Below are 24,413 nucleotides of genomic sequence, written 5' to 3' on the forward strand. Positions count from 1 at the left end.
CCAGCCTGTCTTCTGCACTCCTCCAGACCCTCGCCTCCTTTCCCAATCTCCCTCACATATGCTGGCTACATTTCCCCCCTTGTTTTTTCCTCAGTGGACTCCCTGTTTATCCTCCTCCTTTCTCCCTAAAGTGCACTGGCTTTCCCCATCTCCCCTCCCACAGTGCTGCTAAAATTTTCTGGCCCTGCTGTCTGAGGGCTGACGCGCACAGAACATAGCTTGCATTCGGCGGACAAGCTAACCTGTAAAGCCACCGGGCCCAGCAAAACCCACATGGACATGCATCAAATCAAGCCGCTCAATAAACAACAACAGGTAATTATTAGGACGAGCGTCCTCCTGGAAGGAGTTATTTAGCGGCCTTTTATTCACATCATGGCTAATTAAGTCATAAATTAGTCATCAAGAGCCTGTCCCATGGGGGGAGTGGGGGCAGTAGGTTGATGCTGCTGCAGTGGAATTAGCCGACTCCTTGGCAGCCCTTCCACAGAGGGGAAAATAAACTAGGTACTGGAGTTGAATATTCAAGACTCTTGGCTTCTTATCCAGACAGACGTGGATCACTTCTAGTGCCAGCCAGACCCCATACCTGCTACAGTCCTGCTCTTCTCCAAAAGTGAGCAGGTGTGAACCTGTACTTTGGACCCAAATACTTCCCATCGTGGAAGTCACTCTCATCCCCGTGCAGCGACGTGATCTGAACACCCTCAGACTTGGAGGAGGGGAGCTGACCCGCACTAACGCTTGGGATTGGTATCTCAGCGACAGGCCTGCTTTTGAAATTGGTGCAAAGTGCCCCTTGGGTGATCATGTTGTCGGGAAACCGAGGCCAAGATACTTCAGTAAGATGAAGTTAAGGAAAAGGTATATGGTCCCTGCACAATCTCCCTTCTCCCAAATCAGATGAGCTCCTTAGCACGACCCTGAACCTCCTCAGGCCCCCTCTCAACAATGGATTCTGAAAGAAAGTTAAGACGATGACTGTCCTGCTGGCATACATACGTTTGCTCATATGTGGTAGGGGCCACGCAATAGAGGTCTCTGCCCCGGGCAGCAGATTGTTGTGGGCTGCCAATTTTTGAAGCCCAAAGCATACCAGTCCCAACTCCTTGTCACTGCTGTTCACATGTCTGCTTGCAAACCTCTACCCGCGTTTCCAGATGAATGGGAGAAAACTCATCTTTCAGCCATGCTTGGACTACCTCCAAAGGTACATAAGCAATTTTTGGAAAACCCACCCCCGCAAACAATTGCCAGCCAAGGCGAAAACTAGAGAGACTAAGGACCATCACAAGTTGCCAGAACAATTAACCCCCCTTTTCTAACGATACCATAACCAGGAAGCCATAACCATCAATACCTGCAAAAGCCACGCAAAACATGGCTCAGTGGTTGGCTGAACTATTAGCAAGGGAAGAAAACACACTGTGACCGTGGCATCTCTCTGCTCAAACACTTCAAGCTGAACTCCCAATACAATCACTGGGAACAGGGGACAGAGCAGTTTAGGACAGATAGCTGCAGTACCCTCGCCATCGGTAGCAGTGACAAGCTCCAGCACTTCTCTTGAAAGAAGTCAGTCTTGCTGCAAGGGTTGGCAGAAGAGAAGCAGCAATACAAGATTTATGGTGCTCTGATGTCACGAGTTTTTCACAACTACTTCTGTCCTAGTGATGAGAGGCTTGACAGTGGAGCATCTGAGGGAAAGGAGAGTTGAAACAGTTAACAAATCAGAGATAACTCAGATTAGGGTTAAGTAAGGAGACACGGTAAATTAAACAAAAGTGTATGAATTAATGATGAAGTGGACTTCAAAGGGTGTTTTTCATTTAGTTGCTCTGATTGGCTGAGGTTTTTTTTTGTAAGTCAGCCATTTAACACTCAGATTTCTATTTGGTGGATCGCAAAAATGCTTTTCAAAAGACCAATATAATTATCTCTAGTTTACAGCTGGGGAAACTGCAGAAGACGACTGGATAAAAGGGAAATGAGAGAGGCTGGAGTTGTCGAATGAACTAATGGGCTACAAAAGAGGCCATCTGGGAATCAAATCATGAGATACATTTGTACAAATGAATTAAAAAAGCTGCTAAATCACAACCTAACCCACTGTTTTTATATTATGACCCTTCCATCTCCCTTTTAGTCTTGCATTATAAACTAAGCTTTCTGGGGGCAGCAACTGTTTGTGTGTTTGCACAGTGCCTAGGAGACCACTAGCGATATCATAAATACATCAACAAGCGATGTTACTAAGAGGCAGATCCTACTTTTCATAGGTTGCTGTTTCCACCAGGCCAGTTGAAAGGCAGCATGGAAAAAACGGAAAACAACCCGAGAGACTCACTCCATCTGGATCTTCTACATTTTGCTTACGAATAAGCTATTCAAGTCAGCTGAACTCCTCATATATTTTCCTTTAGTGGAAGCTTTACATTTTTCTGCCCAGGCCAAAAGTCCACATAGTAGCATACAGTCCCGTCAGCTCAGTTGCTTTGAAGCAAAAAAAAAAAAAAAAAAAATCCATGAATATCATTTCAAAAAAGTATCAATGAACTGATGTAATAGCCACTTACTTATAATGTCAGATGAGAGTAGTATTGGGTTGCATACCAAAACAAGCCCAGGAAGATCAGGATATTTTTTTGCCCAAAGTATTTAATAAGGAAAACACAAGGTGGAACATATGCTTGGCAGAGCAGTGAAGAATTGATGGCCTTTTGGGCTTCAAACCATCAGCAAAAGGTGGTTAAATTTCTGCTAGCCGATGGAAAAAGGAAAAATTTGGATTAAGGCCACAACCATTCACTCGTTACCTAGAGATTCACTTATATCTTGCAAATGACTCGACAGACAGCAAAAACAGATGAATTATCCCAGTTTTAAAACAATATGGATGAACATCAAATTAGAAAAGCTTTGGTCAGGAAAGGCTATGTCACAACACATGCCTAGGTACCAAGCCCAGAACACCCACTTCTGCCTTGGAAATACAGCCAAGCATTGGTCTACATCGCTTCTGTAAAATAAAGTTTCTCATAGCCAAAGCAAAACATCAATAATTAGCAATATGAGACCACATTTGTCAGTTACTTTTACCCAAGTACCATTAAAATGGAGTATGTTTTTCCAGTGGGTACAGATTTTGCAGCAGGGAAGGAAGGACCAAAACATAATTATGACAAGCCAGAAGGAGGGAAGCAAAAATGTCTTAAACTTTACAGCTTAAAAGATAAGGAATGCTACCCGGGGAACAGGATTTTCATCTCAGTAAATCACGTGTTCTCATTTAAATCTAATGTAGTTCTAGGCTACTTTTCACAGCTTATCAGCATTGAAATTTTATTAGACTTTTTTCCCAGAAAGAGAATTAGACAATGATGTATAAAAATGTGTGATCACCACTATAGCATCTGTCATTGCTAGTGCTCCATTAGTGCTACACCAGTACTGGGAAACTTGTAAAATCCATCATGGATGCAGACCGTCAAGTATGTCTTCAGTTCTACTGTTTGTCTCTATACTGTAAGCTCTGTTATACTCAGTTTGGCAGCATTTGAATCCATTTCTTTGTTGCCTTCCCTACTGTTCTCCTACTATTCCCCCTCATGTGGGCTGACTGATATTTCCCCCCAGTCTGATAAACAAAATGGTAGATACCAAGAGTTTAAAGTTGTGAGTTTATTGCATATGTAACAAAAATGAACATGACCGCCTGGGTCCAGCCAACTATACAATCACTTTCTTCCAGCTGGTTCCATAACCACATTAAATAGTACTAGTATTTCTTTAAATACTTTGATTTAGACATAAAATGAAACTTTAGTGTACAATTTCCACAAAACAAATCTGCAATAAAAACAGTAGGGAGAATAACAAGGATAGCAGCAATACTTAAACGAGACATTACAAAATAATAATAAATTAAAAATACATTATAAAGTGGTCAAGGAACAAAAAATTAACAAATTAAAAACAGAATCACATACTGCGTTTCTGGGAGCTTGTTGTGCTACACAGCACTGACCCTGGGCGCTGGGTACAGAGTGGGTGGTGGTAGGGTCTTTAATTTTATGAAATCTGTTCGATTTCAAAACCACCTTACCTGACTTGAACTAAATGTAAATAAGCTGACCAAGCTTTGATTTCACCATCCGAACCAACAAGCAGTCTTTTACAGCAGGGCTGTCACACACAATGCCCGAGAGAACACTAACATTCATAGTCTCATTTCTTCCCCATTTAAAACACAGAGTGGTGGTTTCCTTCATCCCTGAGTGGATAGGATTGGCTGATAAGCAGTATCAGGGCAAATACTGGAAGTCGGTACCACTGGAGCAGTTTCCACACTTGCTTCTGGAATAGATACAGGAAAGAATTCAGAAGATGTAACTTACACTTTCCTCAGATCTGTTCCAAAATGAATATGTGTACAAGGCAGATGGGCGATGGTGAAATGCGAACGTAAATTTGTGTGTGTTATTCTTTGGGCACATCTGTAAACAACCAATCAGCTCACACATTGGATCTTTTTACAGGAACACGTTCCATCTTCTTTCCTTTGTGGTCTGCCAGCGTGAAGAACATGCTTTAAAACTGTGGGTGCCAGACAGGACAAGAACAGCCTCTGTAGAAACCAAGTTCCTCCGGGGCCTTTCCCCCTCAAATTTCAGCTTTTCTTTCACTATTTCTTGGCCATCAAAACCAGATGTGGAATAGTGAGTGAGGCAGAACCAAGCACTGCTTTAAACCCACACCTGCTTAGCATGTTTTTTTCCCCCCCCTCATCCAGACAGTTTTAAGGCCTACCTCACACATTCATGTACAGAATGATATAAAATTAATGTTCCATCATTTTTGTAGTCCCACAAAATTGCAAAGGCAATACAAAAGGAGAGGCGGTAAAACTGTTTCTAAGATTTATCACTGAAGTAATTTAGGGCAGAGTTGCCTCTCCCCAGTGCTTCCAGCACGGAGAAAGGACATGAATAAGGCTTTTAAATATACCAAAGCCTACTTTACAAAACAGTAACCCTTGTCTATTTTGTGCAGCCAATGAAGTGTTGATCTACAAGAGACGTATTACCAAGTGCTACCTTGCTTCCTGACTTGCAGGGCTCAAGACTGATAGCCATCATCCTTGTTTGGTTTTAGAGAGCTAGCTGTGCTTTGTGTGAAGCCAGTGGATTCTGTTTGCTTATTGTTAGCCCTTTCACTGGCAACAACCCACAACACTGACTGCATACCTTATTTCTGAGCAACAACCTTTTTGGGATTTTTCCAATTTGCCTATGGTATACTGTACATACAAATGCATCGCAGGGGTTAAACACATTCCACTGACAGAGACTGAATTCATAGCCATTTTCAACAAGCCAGGACTTGTGGAATTACATTACTCAATGCAAGACTGCACAGGTGCTCATCTGCAGAAAGTTGCTTTTTCCTCTACCGCGAATGTCAATTTTTCTTCCATGCCAAATAACCCATAATGCAGAAACTGGTCCTTCAATGCCACTAGATTCTAAAGGCCTTACATAAAACTGTCTGAATAAGTCTTACAGAAGCCTACCATGTGATCTTCTCTAGCCAAACTGGGCAAATATCACAAAATTAAACAATATCATATCTTGAATGCAATTCTGACACTCCCAACAACAAATCACTAGAATTATGGTCAATGGAAAATAAAACAAAGGGCGGGAGTCCAGGATTCTGATTAGTAGATAACTTTCTGTCCTATCACAGTTTAAAGCTATTATCAAATTCAATTAAAAAAAGACAAAATAGAAATATTCCTGTAGACATTTTCTAAGAACAATCTCTGACCCACAGCTGAATTTCAATGCACTATTCCATAAACATAACATCTGTTATATGTTTCATTAATGAATCTCTCTAAAAATCAGGCTTGCTAAAGAAAACCCTATACAAAGTAAGTTTGCTTTACTTACATGTAGACATGTCTGATGGCTAACTGGATCTTCACAAAGTCATGTTATTTTGTTAAAATACTGTCTTATCTTGAAGTGCAAATTGGAAGAAATGTTATTTGACCCAGGTACTTGATTTGCTTTTGTTTCCCCTTGCACTGGGAACCAATTTGAGCAAATGAGTTAGAGTACCAACTCTTAAACATTAGTTTTAGATAGTTGAAAAATGCCATGTGTGGCACTCTGGAGTAATTTCTGCCACTACGGAACTAAAAAGATAAACCCTTCCAATAGCTCTAAGTAAAGCTTAGATTTTATTCATTATATAGTTATCCTTTACCTCCCCCCTCAAAAACACCTTTCACAAGGCCAACGACTTTCAAAACAGAACTTTGTTCCATTAGCTTAGCTTTAAGCAATTCCCTCGTAAGTCTTTTAGAATTTCAACTCAAGTGTGTCTCAGGTAAAACAGTGGCACAGAAATCACAGCTTTTGGACTGATCTGATTTGAAAACTGAGTCTATTTGTTTTCTCTTTACCAGGCTTCTTTGCAAAGTACTTAAATTTGGAACAGACTATGGTAAGTAAATCTGCAGGAGAAATATTTTCCATGTGCAAAATAATTAAATTGCAACCAGGACACCAAAAAAGAAATAATATACACCACTTAAACTGCCCTGGATTCCTTCATTTTTTTTTCCTAGATGTGAGCCACTACTTTCACTGAGAGCTTCCTGCTAAGGCAGAACTTCAATTATATGTGCATATGGAGTTTTATTTTCTGCTAGAAATTTTTTTTGTTTAACAGGTGTTTAAAACATGCAATCCTGAATTCCAGTGCCAGTCAGATATTCAATAGCTGCTGGACTCTACAAAAGGCTCAAGCTTGTTTTAAGGCAAAATAGCCAGGTACTCTTACCAGTTGCAAGTCCTCAGCAAACCAAGCTCAGATACTCAACTATAGATTGATACTCCTATAAAAAGACCACAGGTCATTGACCCTATCACAATATGTGTTACAAGTCTAGCAGAATATCTGGTGTAATCAAAGCCAAATGCTGAACTTGGCTGCATTTTACTTTATGGGGATGGAAGAAGAGGGTGGGGATTATTGTAACAAAGGGGAGAAAATGGCTGGGAACCACCACCAAAAGCCCCCTCCACCCCACCGACGAAGGAGGGGAAACAACCCCATCTCTCTAAGTTGTCTAGTGTTCCAATGTTTCAGACAGCTTAGCAGGAAGTTCACAGCAAGCATCTTCTAGCTTTTGATCTGGTGGTCCGTGAACTAGTGTCTGTTTCCTTTGGTTGCCTCTTCACTCCACAGCAAATCCACATGTCTCTTCCACCGCTGTCAGCAGCTTCTCATAAAGCTTCTCATACGTCTCATAAGGCGGAATGTCAATTCGGTTAAAGCTAAAGGTGAAAACAACAGCCTGAACATTGCTGTATATGACTCAAAACATTTCATTTGCAAAAACCTAGCTTGCCCATCCTTAAAGATGTGATCTATAAAATGAACCATGATAGAGGTGAAAATGACTAGCTGTTTCAAGGTCAAATTAGACAAGATGATTGGGGCTAACTTGGCACCTTTTCCTACAGCTCATAAACCTGTTCACGGGAGCACTGAATTGGGGCAGGAGAGGGGAGGGACAAAAGGGAGAGAAAGCATTTAACTTCACTGTTTGGTGTTAATCTTTAACTAGCTTTGTTTAAAACAAATATTGTCTCTCATATGTTTATGCTTTTTAAAAAAAATTCAGCATTCACATGGGAAATGTTTAACTTTTTAAAAAATAAGTTACAATTCCAAAGGCGGAATAAAGTTAAAAGTTTTCAATAAAAATACAAATATTCCCATGCAATATTTGAACTGAAACCACTTGCAACATGTAAAAGGCACCAGGCTACAGTGCTTCTGGCTAGTGTCCAAAACATTCTGAAGCACTGTTTTAGTCACCATCACTAACTTTTTCCTTGCCTATTAATGCATAATTAGGGAAGAAGGTACTGAATCTGAAGCATTTCCTTTGTCAGACAATGCTACTGTTATCTGAGGGGCAGCTGGACAATGGAATGTGAGACAGCAGTGTGTCTACAGGGCAGCACCGGATGTGTACTTTGTCCCAAGAATGATGCATATTAGGACAGACGTTAAGCGTTTAATTTAGTCAAGGTGATGCTTTAAAATAATAGTTTTCCTACATTTTACTTCTGAATGCCATAATTGTTTAGGTACCTACTAAAACAGCCTCCTGTACATGAGTGCAAGTAGGTCTATGCGAAAGCTCATCTGAGATTCTCTTGATGCTCAAATCTGTATATTACGTATTAGTGGTGTTTCTTCCTAATTTTACAGCCATATGTACATGCAAGAACACTACTGTACTGCTGCACAAGGAACACAGAATTACTGAAGCATCATCTTTGAAGATTGCTTGTAATGTATCTCCTCTTATCTGTGGATACTTTCATTGGACAAATGGAGATAAATATACTATGAACCAACAACACATGAGTCAGCAGATTTAAAAACATCTTCATCTTACCAAGTGTGGGCTTTTGGAAGGTTTTCTGTATTTGCATCTATCAAATGGATGGTAAACAGCCGGGGTCCTGCAGCGCCTGTAGAACCTTACAGACAGACATTCTAGTTAATGTACTTCAGCGACACAGTGATAGTACATAATGCATTTGCCAAAACTATGGGAGAAGGGGCAATTTATTCCAATTTCAAGCAGGAATGTACCAGAGGCTGACTGTGCATACAAGTCAGTGCAGAGGTGGCCTCTGGATTCTGGGGAAGTAGCTGGAATTGTTCAGAACACAGACACCACACAACATGCCTCTTAGAAAACACATGGATTTTTACTTAAAGAGTTTCCCCATTCGGTAGGGCATGCAGGACTGCACACTACAGCCAGGCTCCATTTATTCTCAGCCAACATGTGTCTATAGCAGGTCCATTCATAATAGGCTTAAGACACTGAAAATCTGTTGCCAGAAAGACACCACTTCTGGATACACATTCGAAGTGTAACACAGCTAATGAAGTTACTAAGAAAGAGTATAAAAATCTTCATTTACAAAATGGTCTAAGTTGTTCATTTTACTACAAATTTGTTGCTCATGTCATAATTTATGTGACTTCTGAGACCCGATTAGATTTGTAAATTTTATGTACTTAAATATACAGTGGTCATCTTATATACTGTACAATGATTTTAACTGCAATCGTCCAGACAATAGTCTTCTTACGAGACTGGCACATACAACTGAACTGATACCATATAACAAAGACAGATTTGTCAACACATATCACTACTGGCAACTGCTAACGTGTTTGTTATTGGCAGAGGCGTTGGCAAATGAGAACTTCAGTTCAAGGTGAGTGTTTCTGTAATAGATTACTGATTTCCAGAGCCACATACAGCGCTAGAACATGCTACTATTATCGTGCAGCGAATATGGAACGACTTCTATTGCATTTTCAAGTACACATTAACTCAGACTCCACATCAGTCACCTTGCAAAGCCTTGAAACCTTGAAGAGGGACACGCGTGGACCCAGTCACAAACTGTAACAGCCTTGCCCTTCTTTCCTCATCAAATGTTTCCACGGCTTGCCAGAACCACTTGACGATATTGCTATCTGCCATGCAGTGCTTTAGACGTGTGTTTGACTTCCAGTCATTTAGGTCTATCTTGTCCAGGCCTCCTATTATTAGCTATTAAATAATTAAAACACTTTAAAGCAGCAAGTGCTGAAATGACATCTTACATTAATATCTGTCACCCCAACATGCTTTATACATGGTAATATACCACATATACACAAATCATTTTACCCACAATGAAACACTTTTCTGGTACACAGGATATAGTAAAGCTACTGAACAGCTAATGGTAGGAAGTGAATATTCTGTCTAACTGAAACTGCAAGGTAGGCCAATGCAATTGCCTAACCTGAGTTTTTGACAAGAAACCTGACCTAACCCCCTACTTTAATTAGTAATCTTTTTTCAAATGTGTAATCTGAAAAGCATAGTGAGACTCTTTATACCATACCAAAGCTTCAGACTTAGATAAAAACTGCCACCTATTGAATCGTCCACACCACTTTTCATAGCATTGTGCTTTATCTGGACGTTCTCTATCCCATTAACGACTCCAGCCAACCCTGCTTAGTTTGTGAAATCTAACAAGATCACTGCCAAATGCGCCAGGGCACATACAGCTATACAATGTTCTATTTACCATCTGTAATGCAGACGACAAAGCTGATTGTGATTTGCATCCAAGTCATCTTTTAGAACCTGTTTTATACAATACACTATAGGAAATTGGACAAATTCATCAGACCTCAGTCAGTGATGTTGGAATGCTGAGTAGTGTGGAGTCGCCATGATAGGCCACACACCAACCAGCTGGAATGGTGCTAAGGAAGAGGGGACACACAATCTAATTGCTTAAAATGAAGGATTTACTTTATTCCAAAGGTCCTCAAACTGTTTCAGGCGGCGGACCACATTCGAAAAAACACTGTCTTATAAATCTGCTTTGTGCTATAATTTGTAGACCACTTCCCTCTCACTCAAACTCATTATAACATTGTGGCAATGGCAGCAGTGCTTACATGGAAAACAACAACGATTTTAATGCATTTTTTAAATTTGCCTGAATGAATAAAACGTGTACCTCAAGCTCCTTCTGGTCAAAAGGTTTTAATAAGTGTTGAGGAATAAGTTCATTAAAGCCTTTCTGTAGAGCCAGAAATTGTGCCTCAATTCCTCTCATAAATCGCCAGTTTACATACAACCTGGGGGGGAAAAAGTCCAAAACAAAATTAGGAGTAATACGCTGGATGGAAATGGGCCTTTTTACATTAGCAGAAAGGGAAAGTTCAGTTATAGCTGGGGTAAATGTATTGTGTTTACGGAAAAAAACATGTTTTGTCTATTTAATAGTTCTATAAATCAGCAACCACCACCACACATGCACACCAAACAATATCTTTTAAAGCTCAATTTATTCCTCTTAACTCTTACATGTATACAAATTACATTCGTAGGCCCGAAAGATACATAAAGATGAAGACTTCATAGAAAAATCAGGCTAGCAAAGTCAGCACTAACTATCTACAGTGAATACGTCTCTGGATCTTTTTTCTATCATTCATTACATCTTCCACCTATTCAGAGCATTTGTATTCCCAGCCTAAAGGAGGAAGTAAATTAGTGGTTGAAATGCTTCAAAAAAGGTATTATCCTATGCAAATTCTCAAAAAAAATTTTTTTAAACAGTTCTGTCTTCATCCATCAGTTTCCCTTCAAATATCCATCACCACTTGTAGGCATGTCCACTAAAGCCAGTTCAAAGCCTAATTGCCAAGTGATTTTAGTCATGTTTTTCAATGTTGTCAGTAACCATACAGAAGTCACCTGAAAGAAGCAATAAATTAACATGTATGACAAACCATCCATGGTGAAATATGAACCTGCTCTTTACACGTGATAGAGGTGTGATCTTGAATTCTCTTTGGATTTTTTTTCCTAAAAAATGACCTAGCTCAAACACACGTTATTGGACACCTTCCAGCAATTACTGGGTAAAATTCTGTGTACTGTGCTGTAGGTCAGATAACTCCAGGGGGAAATCTGAATCACTGTGCATGTGCAGAATTCACATCGCCTGCAGATTTATTTGCTTTCCTGCAGAAAAAATGACTTATGGAGAGGAAAGTGAAGGAAAGCTGCAAGAACATCCTGCCCTCTCTCAGCAGCACAGGTACCCACAGCAGCCAATAAAGCAGCAAATCACAGGGATGGCCTGGGCAGCTGCGCATGTGAGATAAATGCTTTGTCCCCACACTCATTATTACAGGGCGCTCAGCATGGAGGGGCAGGACTACAGAGTACTTTTCAGCAGATAGGTGTGGGACAGGTCTATCCTCTCAGACAGAGCAAAGTATAGCAGCTTGCTTGCTTGCTTAATCAATTATTCCCATTGTTTTTGTGAACTACTTCAAGTATCATACATCCCTCCGTAACACAGGTGAAAAAGCTGCGTTTCCTTTACATTGCCAGAGTGGTGTAAAAGACAATATGGCCATATAAACATATATGGTGCTTCACTAATTAGAACTGGTTATATTTTAGACAGAACAATTTTCCAATCAAAATATGCTCCATGAACTGCTTGCTATTGAACTCCCTGGAGATGGTCAGTAGTCAACATAAATTCTGAGTTTGATTCCCCAGATCCTTTGTTCTCTGTAAGCTGAATGCTTAGATGGCCACCAGGAAAGATTCAGATGCTGCCCAGCTGATTAGCAAAGCCCCAACAGCCACCCCCAATGGACAGCATGCATTTCTATTGGCAGTGCACATCCACACATGCCTTGGGGCACATAAAATTTGTTCTGCCCATGGATGAAAAAAATTAGAGGGAACACTACCCAGCTCTCACTTGATAGAGAACACTGAGCCTACGATGTAACAACAACTATATAGCTATATATATTTGTTGACCAATAACGAGAAATAAAAGGATCAAAGGTTGCTAAAGTATAATTAGAAAAAGGAGGTTTGGGGATTTCCTCCAATGCTTCCCATTTCCATTCTCCATCCATTGTATTGTAGTTGAAATGAATTACTGGAGAAACTGCAAGTGGCAAGAATATATTGCATTATTTTGACAAATAAATGCAAAGAATTTTAAAATACTGTGCACAGAATTAGGTTTTTTTTTTTTGGTGAAACAAGTTTAATACTTTGGTTCAAAATTCACCCAGGACTAAGATCAGACTAGATTGGGGTAAGCAAATTGGGGGCCCCTTGGGGGGGGCATGAAATTTCCAAAAGGGGGCACAGCATGATTGGTTCTTATGTGTCAGGCTCATCTAGCTCATTAAAGATGTTGAAATAGGTCGCTGTTTTCATGTGTACTCACATTTATATACCGATCAATAAAGTTTGTACCTTCTATAGACTTATTTTCTTTCAGGTGCCAAAAGGGGTTTTTTCATATGAATGTAACTGAAATTTCTGCTGGTTTGGATCACATTAGCCAGGTGGGGTGAGGAAGCCTGCTCACTGCAGGGGTAAAGTTGGGGCCTGACATATATGGTTTGCTCACTCCTGGACTAGATAATGGGTTCTCAATCAGGAAGTCATGACAACCCTGTCTTGCCCATACTAGAAGTTCGATCTCATCTGGAAAAGGTTTAAAACCAACGAGTGGAGAGTCATATTGGTCCCTGCCTGGTATTAAAATACACAAGTCTACATACTAAATAAATACTGCAGCAAAAACATTCCCATACCTCAGACACTGAGACCTATCTATCCTTCAAAATAGGCTGATTTAGTTCAGCAGAAAATGCTGCCAGGCAGAGAACTACAGCCCAGAACAGAACCGGGTCTTTTACTCCAAAGGATTCGCAGGAGCTGAAAGTGCCAAAGAGTTACCTTCTAGTAACTGGCTTTGACTGACTAAAAGAACACTGTTTATTTGCTTGAAAAAACCCCATCTTCAATCCTGTTTAAACAAAAGAAAAAATACTTCTTTTGTAACTTTTTTGAGATGTGCTGCTCATGTCCGTTGCAACAGGCGAGTGCATGCACAACTGTAGAAAGGTTCTTCTCCAAGCAGTACCCATCAGGTTGGCTTTGGAGGCCCACGGAGTGGCACCTGTTTGGCGCCGTATACAGGGCTCTGCTGACGCTATGTCTCCTCAGTTGCTTCTTGCTAGCTTTCCAACAGCAGGGAGATGGATGGGATTTGGAATGGACATGAGCAACACCTCTTAAAGAACAACAGTTACGAAAGGTAAGTAACTTTCTTTTTTCTTTGAGTGATTCCTCATGTGCACTCCAACAGGTGATACGCAAGCAGTTTACCTGGAGGAGGGGTCAGAGATCAGTGCGCTGCCACCTTGACAACTGCTCTGCTGAATGGCACTTCATCCCAGGCCTATTGGGATGGTGTAGCGTGCTACAAATGTGTGGACTGAGGACCTTGTTGTGAACATCCTGAACGGGAACTTGCAAGAGGACCACCACGGCAGAAGCCTGAACCCTGTGGCCTCTGAGTAACTGCTAGAACACAGCAGGTCCTGATGCAGGATGCGATCCAGGAAGCGAGAAGTTGTTCCACTACTGCAACTGAAAGTTGTGCTGATTTACAAAACAGTTTGGTGTGATAAAGCCAGGGCACACTTGACATTTAGAGAATGTCAGGTCTACTTCCTACAAGTGGTTTTGGGACGAATGCAGGCAGAAAAGTGTCCTGGTTAACATGGATGTGGAACATCACCTTAGGCAGAAAAACCACGTGGGAGCAGAGTTCCACCTTGTCCTTGTTATATTTAAAAAAAAAAAAAAAGCATATGGGGGTTCAGAGGTGAGGTCTCAGAGCTCTGAAACCCACCTGGCTGAGGTTATGGCCCCTAGGAAGGCGACCTTCCCAGAGAGGTAGGACAAGAGATAGGTGGGCCAGAGATTCAAAGGGGACCCCCATAAGCCAGGACAGGACCAGGCTGAGGTGCCACTGAGGGACAGGATGTTTAACCTAGGGGTATACCATTTCCAGCCATTTGAGGAAACACCCAACTGTGGGGTTGGCAGAGAGAGATCTGTTTCCCATGCCCAGGTGGAAGGATGAAATGGCAGGCAAATAACCTTGATGGACAAAAGGGACAACCCTTGGTGCTTCAGGTGCAAAAGATAATCTAGGACCAAGGGCACAGCTGCTTCCTGTAGTCAAGCATCTTTCTAGGGAGAAATGCTTCTACTTGGCTAAGTACACTGCCCTAATAGCAGGTTTCCGGCTACCCAAAAGGACCGCCCTAAATGAGTCAAAGCACTGAAGCCCTAGTGGGTTCAGCCACAAAATCTCTATGCCACAACATAGAGGAATTGGAGATTGGGGAGCTGCAGCCAGCTGTGGTTCTGGGTGAGAAGGCAGAGATAGCCCTCTTGCTCTATCTATGCATCTACCAGAGGCTGAGCAACATCGTCAACCAACGTTGCCAGGGCCATGCAGGTGCAAGGACGACGATGGCTGCCTTGTCCTGCCAAATGCTGAGGATGACTCTGTGTATTAGCAGGCAGGGAGAAAATGTGTACGGTAGGTTGAATGACCGTGGAGCGTGAAACACATCCCTTATGAAACTGCGGCTGTGGTTCTTAAAGGAGCAAAACCCATGGCACTTTCTTTGCTCCTCGTGGCAAGAAGGTCCAGGTGGGGATGACCTCACCTCTGAAAGATGGAGAGGTTGACATCTGTCTTAAGGGACACTCATGGGTGTTGAATGAGCGGCTGAGGTGGTCGGCCAACGTATTCTATGTCCCCCGAGGTGAACCCCGCTCAGTTCCCTGATGCTGATATGTGTGGAGAGTTCTGCCTGAGACCGTAATCCCTGAATAGTGAACTCACCCAGCTGAGCTCCCCAACCCATCTCCAAAGCATCCCTGAGCAGAGATAGTGAAGGCTGGGGACTGATGATGGGGATTCTCTCTCTCTGTCTCTCTACCACCCCCCCACCTCTTGGGGCTGCAGTCATCAGTCTAATGGAGAACAAAGATGAGGAGAGTGACCACACTACCCAACAAGTCCCTGTGGGGTCTGTGCTTTGCGAAGAACCACGTCTGAAGAGGCCAGAGGGGAAGTCTGGCATGCCGTACTATGAACCTGTAACCATCGTTTTCATAGAAAGGCTGCCACCATCATTTGCGAATACTCATGGTGCTGCAGAAAGGCTTAATGGAAGGACTGTGAACTGAATATTCCAGCCAATGACCGTGAACCTGAGAAACCTCCCCTGTGCTGGAATGACGGAAATATGGAAGTACACATCCTTCTCATCAAGGACAGAGTACCAGTCCCTCAGATCAAGGGAGGGAATCATGGTGACCAGGGAAACTATGAAAAACTTGAACTCTCTTACAAACACATTCAAGTTTCAAAGCTCCATGATGGGCTTGAGTCTACACTTGGCAGCGGAGATAAAGAAATATCAGGAATGAAAACCCTCCTCCCTGAATGCCTGACGGACATCCTCTATTGCCCCCAATGCAAGGAAGGGCTGAACCACCTGACTGAGGAGCTGCTCGGGAGAAGGTTCCCTGAAGAGGGATGGGGATGGTGGGCAGTCGGAGGGTGGAGAACTGGATGGATTATTTCAACCTGGCTATGCTCAGGATCCAAACAGTCCAAGATAATACTGGCCCAAGTTCAGCAGAAGTGTGACAAATGACTACCAAAGAGGGGACAGGGAGGAGAAATATCTGAGAACTGAACTGAAACTCCACCCTCAAAAGGTGGGTTTGAAGTCATGGGTGGTTTGGAGTGGCCTGACACCATATTGGGAAGGCCACCTACAGTGGTTATTCCTGCCCTGCTTGTGAGCATGGTCCTGTCAAGGAGGGCCAGGGAAAAAGCACGAGGGAGACTGTTGCCTGTATGGCTTGAGTTGAGGTGCCTAGCATATGTACATCAAGTAACTTGAGGGTCGCCCAGAAGTCCTTAAGACTGTGCAACCTGGTATCTGTTTTGCTGGAGAGCAGGCCTGCACAGTCGCACAGGAGGTCCTGGATAGCAGTCTGGACCTCTGGCAGGAGCCCAGTCACCTGGACCCAATTCTAACATATACTTGGAGCCAGACAGAGGTGTGGTGTTCGACAGCACCAGAGAATGTTGTGGTGCCTGATGATACCAGAGAACAGTGACAAGGAAATGTGGAGCAATGCTATAGTAGGGTCAGCTTGCCACAGTGCTGGACCCAAACCAGTACCAGCATAAATCCCAGAAATGGTGCCAAAACCAGGAGCTGCACTATGGACAGTGCCACGGGCTGGGCTGGTGCCAGAGTAGGTCTTGAGTAATGCCCCACTCTGTGTCAGTGCTGAGTGCTCCATCATCTGATGGCAGTCTCTTGCCTCCTCAAAACTGTCCAGTGTGCAAAGGAGGTCCTGGACTTCCTCCGCGATGTCCTGCCCTGGGGAATCTAACTAGGCGAGACTTGACGGCCCTTCCCTTGAAGCCAGTGTTGATGATGTCGGGGTGCCACAGAGTCCTTATGGTGTCCCACCGAGGGGGACACAGAGGCTACCAGTCTTCTTGGCTGGAGACTAGCCCCTGCTTGAGCTGGCCTTCTTATTTGGCACCAAAACCAGGGAGAGAAGCGATGCAAAGGAGCTCAGGTTATAAGCTCTGGTCTGGTGCTGATACTCTTTAAGCTCCTCTTTACCCAATGTCGATGGGCCCCACACCAAAGCTGGCACACTACGCACGAAGGCCAGCGCATTGAAGAGGATGGTGTTGGGTCTGACTCCATAAATAGGAGCTTCAAGCAGTGAAATTTTGAGTGGGTCTACGAGCTGACCGCTCTTGCCTAGTCCTGGGCTTGAAACCTCTACAGACACTGAAATTGTCCGTTTAGAGTTCTTCACCTAAACACTTTAAGCAAGCCGTATGTGGGTCCACTCTGGGCATAGGCTTGCCACAAGTGATGCAGTTTGTAAACTCCCACTGCATGCCCCAGGGGAAATGGAGAACAAAAGATGAACACAAGGGGGCAGGGGAAATTCCACCCCCCCAGCTAGAACTATCGACTAACTACAACTTAACAATGATAGCTAACTAACTATAAATAGGAAAGAAAAAAAAACCACAGGGGAAAAAAATAGCTAGGGCTGTCTTTTAGAGTAAGAGAACAACTGCTCCAATGACTGTCAGTAGTAGTAAGAAGGGAGTGATGGGGTGAAGGGTGGACAGAGCCCTATGTATTGTGTCATGCAGGTGCCATTTTAGGGGGACTCCAAAGGTGACCCAATGGGTAACACTAAGGGAAGAATCTTCTGATGATTGTGCTCTGCACATGTACACCTATTGGAATGGACAACAGCAATCACTTGAAGAAGAGTCATTGTGATGGACACAAGTGGCTGGGATGGTCTGGAAACAGGAACTTTTAGGAAAGCAAAAGTTTTTCCAACCTGTCTTTTCTGAGATTCTTTTCTTCCAAGTCATAAACAAAACATACTTGTTCACTAAAACCAATTTTCAGATCTCCCTCTAAATCTACTTTGCTTTTCAGATCTTAAGAACTGTAGACAGAACTCATCTCCTCTCTTCCCATTATGTTTGGGTAGCTGCTTCTCTCTATAATACCTGACATATTCTTTCTTGTTCTCTTCTGTAACAGGAACATTTCTGCCATTTGGTTTGAGCTCATGCTGCAGAATCCGCCCAAAAGCATTGTGTTCCACGCAGAAAGTATGGTCCAACACTGGGGTTATGTCATTCTCTCTGTAAATTACAGGGAAAGGATAAAATTAGTATTTTCCCACATTTGTTGATGCACACCGACCAGTTACTTATCAAACACCTGAGAAACTTTATATATGGAGAGAAAGGTCCATTTTCCACCTTTCACAAGCCCCACATTCACTGGTTCTGAAGTTCCCCCTCTAATGTATAGCCTTGAGGTTTTCAGAAGCCCAATATGGGTGTTAATTTCCCTTTCCTCTATCACATCGGCACACTCTGCTAGTAAACAGTTACTTCTATTATATCTAAAATATAATAAAAAGATTTGCTGTAAGATTGCAACAAAAAGTACGAAGAAGCTCATGTTAATTCACCATTAGATCAGAAAGTTACAATATGAATTAGAACACAAAAGGAAAACCTACATTGATAAAAATGATTTGGCAATTAAACCGTGAAGGAATTTCAAATACATCTGACTAAATCTAAGAGGATGCGAATATAAAAGGTAATTTCTCACGTATGTTTAAAAACTGCAGAACCAAGGGCATGGTCCCTGAATGTTGTTTTCCAAGCAAGCACACACAGAATTTATTAGATTTTGACATGACTGATTTCCACAACCAAACATTATGCAGCTATGGACAAAGTTATGACTTCACTAAAGCATTCAGCAACACCTTGGTTTGTATAAGTGCTTTCCCTCACACATACCTTCAATTCTTGCTTTGGGAAGCGGTGGACAGGAAACTGCGTGGTTTTCCAAAACGTTCTTCATTCTGAAAGCTCTCCTTTAATGTGACATCTTACTACCCCTGAGGTCTAACGCTCTAAGTTCTGCGGTTAAGTATTTGGTAAATGAACAGTACTTACAAAATCCAAACTAAACTCTTGTGCAGTTCTGGGTCAACAGATTCCAGATCAGACAGCTGAATGGGTTTCCCCAGCAGCTGTTTGTAGAAGGGAACTGTGAAACCCCCATTGATGTAGTGTCCATGGAACACAGCTAAACCCATTATCCGACCAACAAAATGGAAATAAGACAAATGATCCTGCCGAGGACACAGAAGAAAAAGAATAATTTACTGGAAAAGCAACCCAATGCTGACACCTTGTGACTATATTTATGCCAGTAGCAATGACTTAATATCTAAGGATTTGCAATCTAATGGGCACCATGGTATGCTATACATATAGCTATATATGCTTATATTGCTATATAAGCCTGAGCTCATTCAAGTTTGAGCCCATATCCCATTTGATCTGTACACAATACTCTCAGACACTTACTCAGACCTAGAGTCCCAGGATCCTGCAGTACTGCAGGGTTCAAGCCCTTCTGCTTTGCGGTGTAGAGCAGTCTCCCAACTGAAGACCTAAAAGTCCACCAAAATATCCCACAATCACATGGGTCATCTTCCTTTGTCCTCTCTATCCCAGGAATCACCAGCTGACTGCAGGAAAACGGAAGCATCCCCCATGGCTGCTGTAGTACTGTAGCTTGGTGAATGAGTGTTTAAATCATCCATTGTTTGTGACCAGTGAGTTGCAAACACCATCAGCGAGCCTTCTGGGCTTGCAATAAAGACTGAATAAAAATAAAGGGCTTTTCCAAAGTGTGGTGTTCATGGTCATGGGAGCTCAGCCACTTTTTGGTAAATACCTGGCGTGAGGCCAGCAAAACAGTGGACTTCAGTAAGAGTACCAGGAATAAGCATGCATACCAACAAAGAAGGGCAGTATTGCAAATTTATCAGACGTGACCAGTGCAGGGAGGAGTGGACTAAGCATCTCAAGACCAGAAAAGCACATATGGCAACAAACATCCTGCAGAGTTTGACTGGGTACTGAGCTGAACACAGAGACAGTGGTGGTGCCCATCTGGTTACCTGGGATGGTGACCCACTGGCCTCAGAATCCAACATGGAAACTGATGAGAACCTGCAGCAAATACTGAGTGAGGCTATAGTAGACCATTAGCTAGCTATTTCGGATCATTTCTCCAAGTCACTTTGAATTGTAATCCTATCCTCTAAAAACCTTTAGTAAAGTTAAGATTATACCACATCTATGGCTTCCCCACAGTCACAAAGCTTGTTACCCTGTTTGTGTGTGCAAGTATCACATTAGCCCTCTGGGCCAGCATCACACTGAGAACTCATGTTTAACTTTATTTTTTCACCATGATCGCCCAGCCTTTTTCACAGCCACAGCTTCCTAGAATAGAGGGCCCCCATCCCGTAAACAAGGTCTGTGATCTGTGTTCCTATGTGTACAACTTTACAATTAGCCATACTAGATATATACATATTGTTTATGCCAAGTTTATCTAGCAACCTCAATCACTCTGCACCAGTGACCTGTCCCGTGTTATTTACTCTCCCAAAATGCGTCATCTGCAAATGATCAGCGATGATTTTGTTTTCTCTCAGTTCACTGACAAAAATATTAAATACTATAGACAAAGAATCAAATTACCTCACTAGAAACACAGTGACAACCCTCAGTTTATAATTACGTATTCAGACCCGGCCATAAGACACTTTCTAATTCATTTATTGTGAATTGTATTTACTACAGTTCTGTTCTAATTTATGAATAAATGTTACATGGTATAAGAAAAATGTTTTAAATCAGTTTACTACATCTACATTATAATCTTTACCAAGCAAAACTGTAAGATCATAAAAATCTAAATTACAGGTTGAACCGCCTGAGTCCAAGCACCCTTGGGACCCGACTGGTGACAAACTAGAGAAACTGCCAAACTTCGGGAAATCAGTATTGTCCAGCACATTACCAACACTTTCACTACTGACTGAGCTCTAACAACACTTTCAGGGGAAAATTACAGCTAAACAACAGGACACAACACTGAGAGCCAAGACTGGTGGCTGTAAACCAACTTTATGTGGCCACATGAAATGGCAACATCCATGATAAGCGGTCATCCAGCTTACTAAAATTATGCGTATTACAGATGCTGCCAGACAAGAGTGTTCCGGTTTAGGGAGGTTCCAACTGTAGTTGGACAGGATCTATCCGCCAACAACACAAGGTGACCGAGACTACCTTCCTTATTAAACACAGTCTCATGTTGACTTCTCTGAGGGCAAAATGTGGAGTCACTCCATTCACTGGTTGGGCATTGTTCTGGAAGTTATATTTCTTACAATACTTCCCATCCCTTTTATTTAAAGGGTAGATACACCCATGTGTATGGTGGCAAAGGACCAGTTTTTATCAGTACCAAAGACTTTCTTACATGACAGTGCACAGCAGTGTTGACATGCCAAAATTACACATTACCTCCCAGTACATTAGTCTAAAACTCATAGGATGTGAACATGCTAATCACAAAGGTTTATTGTTTACTTTCTAAAGATCAGACAATTAAGAGGCAGCATTGCGGTTGAGCTTGCACTAAAGTTTAACATACGTGATTATTGCCATAAAGTTCATACTCACAGGATTGATAGAAGAGTCTGGATTGATTTGCAGCATGTAAATATTATCAGTGGAATACTGGAAAAGCCCATAGTAGGGGTTCAACATTTCATGGCACAGTAAGTACAACCACTCTCTGCCAAACAAAGCAGGGTTTTAGAACAGTAAAAATTTTGATGAAATTTCAAATATTATGATTCTGTCAAAACAGTCGAATGATTTATCTTCAATTTTATATCAGAAATCTGATACTTATATTGTCTAGGGTAAACAACTATAAAGCTGCCTCTATGAAGCCAGGAACTCTAGCTCATTCACAGACTTTGATTTTACTTTATCAGTATATCAAAGAAATCAGCATTAATTACAAGAGTGAAAACAGACTAGCAAGCAGTTAGGGTCATGTGATTATTATTCATACTCTTCACTTGAACTATGGGACTGCATGTGACCAAAGGAAAACACGTTGCTGGGTCATTTAATCGATGGGTTAATTGGAGCCCTCCTAACATGAGGTGTTCATGTTTCCATATTTCTACTTTTGTTTAACTTTTGGTATAAGCGCAAGCTATCTGGAAGGTAACTAACTATGAATTAAAGTTTCTGAGCAGTTAATGTGGATTTGGGTCACACATTCGATAAGAATTAAGCAATATAGGAGCCTAAGCCGCATCAACATTCCAGGAGTTTCAGGCTCCCAATCCTCCTGAATGCTTCTGAAAATTTCATCTACTGGTGCAGCATCCAAGGTTGGAAATTACAAATTGGAAATTTCTATATACACACACATTTGAGAACACAAACATGAGCTTTGAGGATAAGTTCAGTTTTAGACCAATTATGTATTGGAAAGGACATCAACTTGAATTAGTCTTTCTAAAAAAAGCATTCAGTAGTTTCAGCTACTACATCTACCATACCAATGGACTGCAGATTTACAATCACATTTTTCTATTAAGAAAAAATATGTTCTTCTAATTTCTCTCACCGTGTGACATCCACACAAAGCTGACAATCTGGAAGAAAAGTGTGACCATACAAGGTATGCCAGCTGAAATGAGGTTTATTTTAAACCTACTTCAATTGTAGAATTTTTAGGTATTACTACTACTAATAGTAAGGAAACATTTTCAGACTTCAGTGGTAGCTTCATGTTGAGAGTATTCTCTTTAAAATGATCTGCAATTCAACTAATTTTTCTCACTCTTCCAGTAATAAAATCCAAGGCAGGCAGGCAGCTGGGAAAAAACCTCTCAGTAAATATTTTGCATAAAAGAAATTGTACAAAAACAAACCGGATAGGTGACTTATTATAAGAAAAAGCAAGGTTTTAAGGTAATATTTAAACAGGAAATGATTCAGCAGTTCTGAGGTGCTGAAAGCAAGAGTCACAGACAGCACAGTGCAAATAAAAAAAAGCAGCTTCCAATTGTTAAGCATTAATGAAAAAGTGAAAAGGAGAGGTAAACATACTACAAAAAAGCAAACAAGACAAATACAGACAGAATTTTGTAGGATGTTTTTGGGAAGAATTTGGAGATGGAAAGGATATTTAGGAAAGTGAATCAACAGAACCCCTATTATCTGGAACAAGAGAGCTGTCTAGCTACATCATTCTAGATAGTCTGTATGCAGAAATCTGGGCAGATCATAAAAAGTTATGGGAAAGCATCTGTCTAGACAGGAAGTGATTAAGCCCTGAACAAACATTGCCTCTGCTGTGTCAGGGTAAGAGATGAAGTCTCAACATGTCAGTGGTGGCAGCTGGTGTACATCATTAAGACTTTAAAAGCTATTTAACAGTTAAACACATTCCAGACAAAAAGGATTAAGAAATCCAGGTCTCACCTTGCCACTCCACCATAATCCAAGCCTTCTTCTCCTCGAAATTTCACCATCAATCTCTTTTTCAGGTCTTTTGGTCTCATTTTCATTATCTGACGATAGGACTCCTATGTATATTACAAATAAGACAGTTCTTTCCTTTCCACGGTTAGAAGTCTACTATAAATACACCAGAACCATAAAGGTTGCCATCTGAGTCAGTACTTCCCAAGTATAATGTATCAAAGCTTTTCATGGTTAATATCAATGTGAACTCCTGTAACATGCCATCAGTATATTAGTGTTAAATGGGAGAAGATAGGTGGAGTCTGACTCTATAAATTCCAGTGCTCCTAATGTTATCCATTCCCACAACAGAAAGAGGCTTTCCCAATTAAAGTAAATCTTCACAGTACTGAAAAGCACAAACAATAATGCCTCCTCAATGATAGATGGACTGGCAGTTCACTAAGGGTTTCACTAAGGAAAAAATCAGATTCATTTGTTAAAATCTAACCAAACTGTCATGTTAAATTTTTGGCTACTTGTAATTTTAGATAAAAAGAACGAAGTCTGCTGCAAAGTTTAAAGAAAGAAAAGGTTTCAGTGAAACAAGACAAGCTGAAGAAGTGTACAAACACTAGAAAATACAGCAGGAAGTCTTGCAAGCTCTGAAGCCTGCAACTTTATTTGCAATATTTTACCTTTGCAGTTAACATCTTTCTCAATGTTATTACTCCCTTATCATTTCACGTTATCCTACACAACATTTCGTAACAGCTTCTGACTTCCCTCCTCCACATTCCTAAGACAAGCGGAGAAATTCCCAAAACAAGATATGGCTCCAACGTTACACCACGATTTTTGAAAAAATAATGAGTGAAAATTGCGTATATTATTTCAAAATAACTTATGCTGAACTTGGTGCCATCC

At 41.6% G+C, this 24,413-nt stretch overlaps 1 protein-coding gene across 2 annotated transcripts in view; it reads right to left on the minus strand.

Annotated features, from left to right (window-relative positions):
• Nucleotides 1–3,672: 3,672 nt before the first annotated feature.
• Nucleotides 3,673–24,413, minus strand: part of SMURF1 (SMAD specific E3 ubiquitin protein ligase 1) — a 67,497-nt gene continuing 46,756 nt past the window's right edge. Inside the window, exons 11-18 of one of the 2 annotated variants that reach the window (XM_075010502.1) lie at nucleotides 23,505–23,608; nucleotides 21,678–21,792; nucleotides 19,083–19,261; nucleotides 18,111–18,248; nucleotides 10,635–10,755; nucleotides 9,463–9,664; nucleotides 8,486–8,561; nucleotides 3,673–7,349 (exon numbers count right to left, since the gene is read on the minus strand). In XM_075010502.1, coding sequence (XP_074866603.1) covers nucleotides 7,250–7,349; nucleotides 8,486–8,561; nucleotides 9,463–9,664; nucleotides 10,635–10,755; nucleotides 18,111–18,248; nucleotides 19,083–19,261; nucleotides 21,678–21,792; nucleotides 23,505–23,608 — 1,035 coding nt within the window. In that variant the 3' untranslated portion in view covers nucleotides 3,673–7,249. Of the gene's footprint in view, nucleotides 7,350–8,485; nucleotides 8,571–9,462; nucleotides 9,665–10,634; nucleotides 10,756–18,110; nucleotides 18,249–19,082; nucleotides 19,262–21,677; nucleotides 21,793–23,504; nucleotides 23,609–24,413 lie in introns of both variants that reach the window. The other variant, XM_075010501.1, reaches the window with a different exon arrangement.

This window comes from Carettochelys insculpta, chromosome 16, assembly GCF_033958435.1.
Source record: "Carettochelys insculpta isolate YL-2023 chromosome 16, ASM3395843v1, whole genome shotgun sequence".
In the NCBI taxonomy this organism is placed as follows: Eukaryota; Metazoa; Chordata; order Testudines; family Carettochelyidae; genus Carettochelys; species Carettochelys insculpta.